This window comes from Chiloscyllium plagiosum, unplaced genomic scaffold (genome assembly GCF_037043375.1).
Source record: "Chiloscyllium plagiosum isolate Xiang-an unplaced genomic scaffold, Cpla_swu_hap1 HiC_scaffold_44, whole genome shotgun sequence".
NCBI lineage: Eukaryota > Metazoa > Chordata > Chondrichthyes > Orectolobiformes > Hemiscylliidae > Chiloscyllium > Chiloscyllium plagiosum.
In genome coordinates this window covers 31,729,051-31,739,953 of record NW_028270182.1, presented here as the reverse complement: position 1 = coordinate 31,739,953, position 10,903 = coordinate 31,729,051, and the positions used below count along the sequence as shown (strand labels likewise).

The window sequence follows — 10,903 nt, the reverse complement described above, 5'->3', positions numbered from 1 at the left end:
AGTTAAACCCAGCTCCTGAGCTCAGGGCGCGGTGCCCTTCACTTCCCTGAGGACCAGGACTTGGGGCTGAGTCTGTCTCTCTCCAGCTCAGCTTCTCCAACACAAAGACACACAACAACATCGGTCACTCTGCTGCTCGGCACGCTTTAATCAACATTTTTATTGTTTACAAATGGAAGTGATGGATACAGTCAGTGGGATGGTGCCTTTTCTCACTGGCCCCTGAGTTGTGAGAAACTTTGAAATGTTTCCCTGTAACCCCCCTGTGGGATAAGGATGGACAACCCAACGCTACCCTCAGTCTCTTACCATAGTGACAGGCTGCTCCATCGCTGAAACACCGAACTGAAATGAGAAAATCCCGGATGGATTGATTAATGAGGGAATTTGATTGATGGATGGATTTGGGTGAAGGGATATTTCAGCACATTCTTCAGCTGCTGCCTGAACTTAGTCTGGGTCACGGCATAAATCGCGGTGTTTGTGCAGCAACTGAGGAGCTGCAGCATGAAGCCCAATTCCTGCACAAAGTCATGCAGATACACAGAGTAATACCCCAAATCATACATCCGGGCCCATATAGAATACAGCATGAACGTTGACCATAACAGGATGAAATTGGCCGAGATCACAAACAGTAAAATAATGGATTTTTTTCGGTTTCTCATTTCACTGTCAGACTGAGCGTCCCCATTAGTGTGAGCGCGGAGTCTCCTGCGGGCTCTGCTGGTCACTAAAATGTGTCTGACGGTGAGAACATTGAGCAGCAGAATCAGGAGAAATGGGACACACCGGGTTAGAATGTGGTGGAGGAACTCGATTGTGACCCAGACACTGGAGTAACGAACAGCGTCTGTAATCTCACAAAACCAGGGGTGGTTCATCAGCCAATACCGAGCCGTGAGCATAAAATACCAGGAAATGTTCTTTGAACAGCTCAGCACAGTCACTGCTCCCAGAACCACAGCCGCCGTTTTCTCACTGCAATATTTACTTTTCAGCTTCTGGCAACAAATGGCCACAAACCGATCAAAGGTGAAAGTGACGGTGAACCAGACAGAGCAGTCAGTGGCTGCATAAAGCAGGACGGCGTGGATGTTGCACACGGAGTCCCTCAGGAAATAAAACTGTTCCCGATAAACAATGGGAATGTGTCTCAGTGTCAGGTCGAGGATAATGACCGTGAGATCCGCCGCTGCCATGGCCCCCAGGTAACGTCTGACACATGGAGACAATCCACAATCTTTATAAAGCAGGACGTAGATGGTCACTACGTTAACTATGAGGAAGGAAAACAAACCCATTATCCATCAACCTGGAGGCAAAGGGACCCGTTTGATCGGGGGCCCAGTGAGATTTTCAAATGTGTCCCTGTATTCAGGGATTTATTAAAATAATTGGAGCTGGAAAAACAAATAGGAAGGTCTGAATTACTGACAAAAATGTGACATAAACCACAAGAAACCCTCCCTCCCCAAACACACAGAGACACATCCATAAGGACAGATGGTTTCAAGAACATTCCCACACACTCGATCACTCGAGAGCAGACACAGGTCACTCCTTCCCAGTTCCTAATACGGAGGGTGGAAACGTTGCTGTCCTGAAGGATTCTCAGTTTCCTGAAGACGGACTGAGTTTGGGAATTTCTGTGTTTTGGTTTAAATTGGTCGATGCTGAAACGTGACGAAATGTAGAGAAAACGTATTCACCCCTTTAACTGCCTGACGGCCCTTCGGAACAGTGTCTACTTCTCCCTGGAACGGGATCTCTTCTCTCTGGATCTTATCGTTTGTTCAATTCACTGACGTCCGGCCGTTCACAAACAATGTCGGGGACAGAACGTTCCGGGAAAGGTCAGTTATAGAATGTCAGGGACAGAACGTTCCAGGGAACTCATGACCTGTCCATCAACATTCCCCCTATCCACTTCACAAATATCTTGTACTGTGCATGGGCACACTGTAACATTAATGGAGTTAGAGACAGGGGCCACAATCACTGGAATTGGAACTAAAGGCATTGCTGAATGATTATAAATACCACATTCTCAATCCACCTCACAGACCCAGCCCAGACACCATAAACCCAGTGGAGATATCTGTTCACCTTGGAACACTGTATGGACCCGGCCTGTGTACTGCTCAGTAAAACCCAGCAATCTGTCCAGAGTGGAACACTGCACAGATCAGATCAGGTCATTGATCTTTTAACCCAGACCATATATCTGTCCAGCGCGTTGAGCTGTACAGACCACAGCAGTGCATTGATCTATAAACTCAGACTAGATATCTGCCCAGCACCGGGAGCTGTGCAAATCACAGCAGGGCACTGACGTGTAAACCTGAAACAAATATGCATCCAGCATATCGAGCTACACAAACCACATCATTGCATTATCTATAAACCTCAACCAGATAATCTGATCAGCACAGCGACCTTTGCAGTGAATTAATCTGTAAAGCAGGAGCAGTTACCCTCCCAGCATGTAGGACTGCGTACACCACCTCAGTGCATTGATCTGTAAATCAGCAGCAGTTACCCTCCCAACATGTGAGCTGTATAGACCACCCGCAATGCATTGATCTGCAAAGAAGGAGCAATTACCCTCCCAGCATATGAGATGTATAACCCACCACCAGTGCATTGATCTGTAAACCAGGAGCAGTTACCGTCCCAGCATGTAGGACTGTGTAAACCATCCCAGTGCATTGATCTGTAACCCAGGATCAGTTACCCTCCCAGAATGTAGAGCTGTGTACACCACCCCAGTGCATTGCTCAGTAACACTGTATTAGATCACTGCCCAGCGCGGGGAAACTTGCAGCCCGGGCTGGGAGTGACAGGACGTGCAGCTCCCATCCATTTACAGCTCCATATCTCCAACCTGCTATGACAAGTGGGTGCTGTGGGTGTGGACATCACTACCAAAGAGAGATGGTGAGGGAATCAGTTTAAATATCACCACATGGGAGGGGTTTGGGAAGTAGACAGAGAGGGAGAGACTGAGAGACAGTGTCATGGAAGGATGTGTTCCCAGGTTTCAGAATGGTGAAATGTAGACACTTCGATAGCATCGTGTAACATGAGCCAGTTTTCCCAGGAAAGATAAGAAAAAGGGAGATTGGTGTGAGGTCAGATGAGCATTAGTTCTGCATCTTTGTAACTGGAATTGGTTTCAAAAGAATCTATGACTCATTGGGCAGATTCTAACAGTATGTTATCTATGTTTGATTTTCCTTGAGTGTGACAGAGTGATTATGTGCATGAGGCTGAGCTAGATTTCTGGTGCTATCTTTTTGAACTCACCTCATTAACTACCCACCCCACCCCATGGTGTCCCTCTCATTCAATACCAGCCCGATTCTCCCACCCGTCATGGCTGGAGGTACTCACTATCGCCAGAGTAGCCCTGGATATTCCAAGGATGGCAGACAAAGGGCAATTGCACCACGGTTTGTCGACAGGGGCACAGAGGTCGTGGTGGATGGGCTAGGAGGGGGACCATTCTCTTCCGTGAAGGGGTCACACCACTGGATCCATCGAGCATTGTCTGAGCCCAGCACCCAGCTCAGTGCAGTATCTGCTGTTTGAAGAAATGTCCACCAATACAGGACAAGCATCAATAACCTTTCCCCCTCTGTCAGTATAAGTGTCAACGTATTCTCTCTGCTCCCTCACACTCACCGTACATCTGTTATCGGGCCGCCCACCGAACAAGGCTCTATCTCTCCCTCCCTCCCTCCCTCCACTTTATCCCCCTCACGAATAACACTTTATGGATACAACACTGTGGACTGACTCCCACTGGACACCTCACCATATCTCTCCCCACCCCCACCTACACCAGCACTAACAGTAGGGCCAACCACTCCCACTCTGACTCACTACCACCCTCCTTTCCTCCCATTTGAGGAGAAACAGCCTGGAATAGGACAGAAAGTACTAAGCCTGTTTGTGGAGTGCCCGATATCCGTTCCCTCACCCCTCCTTCCCCCGCCATGTGGGGAGGACCCTGGTACGAGCCAGAGATGATCAGGACGCCTCGTGTGGAGACTCTAAAACATCCACGTCCCACCTACCGAGTAAGGAGCAATGTTCAGTGAAGGGCAATTCTCACTTTAAACCCACTGGCAGTTCCGTTTCTCCCCGGCACAACTTGGAAGCCATGGCCCTGATGCCATCTCCCTTTTGTGTCGAGCTGGTACAAATAGAATCCCCTGTCTCGGTGGGCAGGAGGGTGGGCTCACAACAGATCGTCACCACCACTTCCCAGGAAAGGAGCACCGAGACTCCCTCCTACACCACCTCCTTTAAACAGCTCAGATACTGAAACTAATCTGTGATAGTTACTGCTCTCCCCACTTGTCCTGATATCTTCCACAGTCTGTGCTCATATACACCCCGGATTCCTGCACCCCCTTATCCATGTACTGATCTAAATGTAATTTAAACGGTGTAACTGTCCCTGCTGTCACCACTTCCTCTAGAAGTTCATTCCACACACAAGCCAGATTCTGGCTAAAATAATTACCCTCCTCTCATGACTTTTGTAAATCTTTTTCCTCGCACTTTAAAGTATACTTCAGTTTTGAATCCCCAACCCTCTGGAAAAGATATCAGCCCTTCAGCTTATCTGTACCCCTCATGATTTTATAAACCTCTGTAAAGTTGCCGCTTAATCTCTTACTCTCCAGTGAAAGAAGTCCCAGACTATTCAGCCCCTTCTTATAGTTCACTGCCTCCATTCCCAACGTCATCCAGGTTAATCTCTTCTGAACCCTCTCCAGCTTAATAATATCAAGGTCAATAATATCAAAGTGAATAGTCAAGGTGTTTTCTAAGGGTACGGGGAGATGCAAACTAGAGGGCATAGGTTTAAGGTGCGAGGGGAAACATTTGAAAGTAACCTAAGGGGCAGTTTATTTCACCCAGAGGGCGGTGTGCCTATGGAATGAGCGGGCAGGGAGATTAAACTGATCACAGTATTCCAGAAGGGGCTGGACCAATGTCCTGTACAACCTCAACATGACATCCCAATTCCAATACTCAAACATCTGACCAATGAAGGCAAGTGTGTTAAACATCTTCTTAACCACACTATCCATATGAGATGCAAATTTTAAAGAATTATACCTGACGGCCTAAGTCTCTGTCCTACAACACTACCAAAGGCCCTACTTTTAATTATATAGGCCCTGCTCTTCTTTGATTTACCAAATCCAATACCATGCATTAATGCAAACTAAACTCCACCTGCCACCCCTCAGCCCAGTGAGTGATATTACCACCTCCTCACCTTCCCCGTTTAATTTTACAATTCACTCCCCCTCTCCAGGAGGCCTGCACATTTGGGCCTTGATTTTCACAAGACCCTGTGCTTGGTTTGCCTTGTGCAGTTAGGGGGATGAGGGATAGATTGCAGGCATAGTCAGTGAGGAGGAGAGGCTGGGCAGTAATCAGCGGCCTGGTATTATTTCGTTGTCTTAGGAAGAGTGCAGTAACACGTTCGAGGTGGGTAATAGTGATCTCTGTTTTGGGACCAGAAATTATGACCTTTCTTTGTCTCTGGTGTTCAGTAATAAATATTGATTCGAGGCACATCATTGGGCAGAGTGTGTCTGCTGGATTTATGTCCTTTATATTGCAGACTACAGATAATAGCGATTTAAAATGCAAATCATAGCCAAGCAATTAAAGCTTATCTGTACCCATCATGATTTTATAAACCTCTGTAAAGTTACCACTTAATCTCTTACTCTCCAGTGAAAAAGGTCCCAGACTATTCAGCCCCTTCTTATAGCTCACTGCCTCCATTCCCAACGACATGGTTTATCTCAATGGCACAGCACATGCACTCAGCAAGTTACAGTTGAGACAAATATCTTGCATTGTTTAACAATGAAAAATATATTTGTATAGTACAGCAATATTAAATAGAATTTAATAAATCCACACCGACTGAAAGCTGGCAGTTAAAATGTGACCCAAATTCTGGGAATGGTTTAGATCTTGCAGAATGGGCAATGCCCCTGCCTCTGAGCCAGAATTCTGGATTTGATTCCAATTGCTGAAGGGGTGTCGATATTGAATTTCAGAATTTAGGCCCAGGATGACTGAAAGTGTAGCCATTCGTGTTGAATGGAGTTACATTTCGTAGCAGTGGAGGTTTATACAATCATAACAGTCATGGATGGGTGAGCAGTCAGGGTTTTTCCCCAGGGTAGGGGCGTCCAAAACTAGAAGTCATTGGTAAGAAGTGAGAGGGCAACAATTTTGAAGACGGCTCAGGTGCACCCTTTCATGCAGAGTGCAGAGCATTATGCAATGAGGTATCAGAGGAAATGATGGAGACTGGTATGACTACAACGTTTAAAAGACATCTGGATGCTGTCAGATCTGCTGAGCTTTTCCAGCAACTTCTGTTTTTGTTAATAAGATGCATTCATTTTAACTCCGGTGTTCTGAATACATTAAACATTTTATTTATAAATCACGCAGCGACATGTTAACACATCCCCAAATCAAATCGGCCCATTTTCTGCTCAGGGTATGGCTCTGTGTATGACAGTAGCAATGCTGCACCTCTATGGAACAGAGAATGTGATGGAATCATAGTTCGGACAATGTGCAAGGATATCTCACATGATACAGTTTGGAAAAGGATGAATTATTGTGTAATTCAACTCAGAGAGGAAGAAAATGTAATCTGCCTAAGGAGGAACGGCCTGTTTAACTCTCTCTGACTCATCACAGCAATGTTAGATAAAGAACATCAGTCATCTTTGCCGCTCTAATTTTCATAAAATCCCCACAGTGTGAAAACAAGGCCTATGGCCGACCCAGACCGATTCGCCCACCCTATATATATAGGACCCTGGCGAATGCACCTAATCTAGAAATTCCAGAACACTCTGGGTAATATAATATGACCACCCCACATATTTTTGGACTGTCAGAGGAACCTTGAACACACGTTACAATCCCACGAAGACACGGGGAGAATGTGCAAAGTGCAATTCACACAGTCATCCAAGGCTGGAACTAGAACCCAAGTCCCTGGCATTGTGAGGCAGCAGTGCTAACCACTGAGCGACCGTGTCACCTTCATGCAGGATTCCTGACCAGAAATTGTTCGAATCTCCTGACTGCCTAAGGCAATGTGAATTCAGTCAAATCGAACTCTTCCAGAATGAAATCCCATCACAAGTACTTTGTGTGAACAGAATCACTTGAGAAGAAGAACATTCTGGACATTTTCTCAACTTTTCCTTTTGTCATGAATTACACTAAGTTTTTTCAACTTAAAATTGCAGAGATTTTGTGTATCGGTTTTGTGTGTGTGTGAGTGTCAGTGTTTTTAAAAAAAGAAATATCGGTTATATATTTGCAATATTCAAACAGTTTGCCATTCATCATTTCTTCAGATTTTGACTAACATTGCTGTGGGTCATAAACCCACAGATTTTAGCAGATTAAAAGGAACCAGCCTGACTTGCTCCTAAAACTGACCCTGAACTAGTTCGAGACCTATATCATCGGCCATATCACCAACCTGGTTACACTTAACATTTATTGTGAGCTGTCGAGGAGTAGGATGGGAAAAGGAAAAAGTGACACAAAAAGTTGGGGAACAATTGACAGTGAGCCTGACTTCTGTCATGAGTAAGTTGTTGGAAGGGATTCTAAGGGATAGGATTTAAGTACATTTGGGAAGGCAAGGGCTGAACAGAGTTAGTCAACGTGGCTTTCTGCATGGGCAATCATGGGTCATTAATTTGATTGAGTTTTATGAAGAGGTAACAAAGAAAATTGATGAAGGCAGTTTGACAGACATTGTCAGTATGGACTTAAGCAAGGTGTTCATAACATTTCAATTGGTCGACAGAATAGTAAGGTTAGGTCACATGGGATGCAGCGGACGCTGGTCAGTTGGATTCAAAATTGGCTTGAAGAGCGAGGGTTCTTTTTCCTACTGAAGGCTTGTGACCAGCACTATGCTGCGAGAATCAGTACTGAGTTCACTGCATTGCGTCACTTATATAAGATATTTGGATATGAATATCGGAGACATTGTTAATAAGTTTATAGATGACGATGGTGCAGTGAATTATCTCAGAGTACAAGAAGACCACAATTACATGGGGAAAAGGGCAAGGAGTGACAGATGATGTTTAATTTAGATAAATATGAGGTTTTGCATTTTGGGAAAGCAAATCAGGGCAGGAATTATACGCTTATTGGTAAGGTCCTGGGGAGTGTTCCAGAACAAAGGGACCTAGGGCTGCGGGGGCATAGATCCTTGAAATTGGAATTGCAGGCAGGTAGTGTGGTGCAGGACACATTTGGCACACTTGCCTTAAGCAGTCAGAACATTGAGTCGAGGAGTTGGAGTGGCATGTTGCATCTGTACAGGATGTTGGTGAGGTCACTTTAAGAATACTGCGTACAATTCAGTTGGCTGGAGAAAAGATTGACAGGGATATTCCAGGACTGGAGGGATTCAGCTTTAGAAAGAGGCTGCATAGATTGAGATGTTTCCCCCTGGAGTGTCACTGGCTGGCGGGTGACATTGTAGAAGTTTACAAATAATCAGGAGCATGGATATTCTGAATATCCACGGTCTGTTTCCCAGGATAGTGGAGTCCAAACCAAAAGGGCATTGGTTGAAGGCGAGGGGAACGATTTAGAGCAGACCCCTGAGGGGCACAATGTTTCACACAGAGAGTGGTGTGTATATGGAAAATGCTGTCAGAGGAAGTGTTGAAGGCGGTTACAATCACACATTTAAAAAATGTCAGAGAGAGGAGGGTTATTGGCCAAATGCTGGCAAATGGGACGAGATCAGATTTGGTTATCTGATTGGAGTGGACAGATTGGACTAACGGGTCTGTATCCATGCTGCATGACTCTGATTGCATAAGAGGGATGAGGAGAAATTCTGAAACGTCCTTTGGTGAGGAAATTCTTTTCGCCGGAAGTTTATCGTGCCTCTATGTTTGCATTGATTGAAAGCTGAGTTAGTTAAATATTGACAGAGAAGTGAGTCACGGATAATGGGATACAGACAGGAAAGTGGGGCTGAGAGCACAACCTGATCAGCTGCAATCTTAGTGTCTGGTGGAAAATGCTCAGAGTGACTAATGACCCACTCCAGCTCCTCAGTCCCATGTTCCTAAGTTAGTTTTCACCCCGCAAACCTGTCAGATTGGAGCTGTTGGAGGCCACTTATTGCTATCACCTGGTGCACAGAATCCAAGGAGACTATTCAGTCCCTCAAGCCTGTCACACACAGTTTGGTGTAGTTTGCGAAATGTAATTGGAAAAACACAGGCTGAGTATGAAAGATACCCCTCATTTCTCTCTACCTCTCTGCAACTTGTGCTCCGTTTGTTGGTTATATAATAGACCCAGATTCACTGTGAATACAACCCCCATACCTCACCCAGAGATGGCTCACGAAATTCTCTTGTCTCCCTGACTGCAACATTCAATAACAGACCTTCCAGAAAAAAAAACACCTGCAAACTTTCCAATAACAGAATGGGAGAACATCAGAAACAGGAGCAGGCCGTTCACCCTCCAAGCCTGCACTGCCCTTCACGAAGATCATGGCTGATCTGCTCTATGTCTCAAATCCTCTGTAATGCCAAAGTTTTCATAGTCCTCAACTATCTGATAGGTAAAAAGCCATCTTCTTCCTATTTAAGTATTTAGCTCCCTTACCACTGTGCAAAAGACAATTGTTGATATCAGAACTCTCTCTTCTACCTGTCGCTACGAATAAAAGAGGTGAACACATGATCTCAGAAAAGAGTGACTGGGCCTGATTTCAAAGAAGTGTTTCGCTGAGGAGGCTGTCAAGGAGCGAAACAAATCTGGATTTATTTAGCAATCAGTGTAACTTCCCTAATGGTTGGAGCCAATCGTCAGAAAACGGATGATGTTCGTGGTTCGCAGATGTCCATCATCTCAGGCCAGGAACGTCTCTGCAGAAGATCCACAGTGTAGCTTCCTCATCACAAACATCTTCAGCTGCCTCATTAATGTCTTTCCTCAAAATAAGATCAGAAGTATGGATATTTGTTGAAGATTACACAATGTTTAGAACAATGTGTCACCTCTCAGCTGCTGAAGCAGTCTGTGTCCATATGCAGCAAGACCTGGACAACATTCGGGCTTGTGCTGTTAAAGTGTTTGTAGCATTCATGTAACAGTACTGCGAGATGCTGTTTAATTTCACAGGGGAAGGAGGAACTCATTCAGCACCTCAAGCTCACATCACTGGAATAGGAAGAAGCCATTCAGCCCATTGAAACTACTGCAGACGAAGAGGTAAAGACCATTCAGACTCTGCTGCCTATTACACAGGAAGACAAGGAATCTAGTGTTATGGACCAGGCCAGAGCCCCTTTAAAAATTGTAGGTAGTAGTGTAAATCCATAATTTTGTTATTCTAAAGGTAAATGTAACACAACTGTTTCAGATGTAATGTGATTGGTGAAACTACTTGATGTTAAGCACAATACAGTTTATTTAAATGCTGTCATTAAAATACAATCAACGAAAGAGGAACTTAGAATAACTTGAGTCGATTGGAAAACTTAACAGAATAATAGATACAGTACCTATTACTAACTAACTGTACTAATAAAGTAAGCTCCCGGAAAGACAACTAGTTGGCAAAAAGGCAATTACAGATACAAATTCCCACGTATGTTCTCCAGGAGGAAATTTTAAAAACAATCCAGAAAAATTCAGAGAGTAGCAAGCAGGAGTCATTCACTGGACCTTCCAACTCTGTTGAATCCCCAATAGCCTTTGATGTTACTCAGAAAACAAAACTCAGAAATTCTAATCTGTCAGAGCTGGTCACACCCTTTCAGGCTGCAGTGAAATAAAC

The 10,903-nt window shown here is 44.8% G+C and overlaps 1 protein-coding gene across 1 annotated transcript in view; it reads right to left on the bottom strand.

Annotated features, from left to right (window-relative positions):
* Window positions 1-374: 374 nt before the first annotated feature.
* The window catches only part of LOC148137374 (putative G protein-coupled receptor 139), a 72,768-nt gene continuing 62,239 nt past the window's right edge, over window positions 375-10,903 (bottom strand). The window contains exon 2 of the mRNA XM_087982705.1: window positions 375-1,279. Coding sequence (XP_087838831.1) covers window positions 375-1,279 — 905 coding nt within the window. The remainder of the gene's footprint in view (window positions 1,280-10,903) is intronic.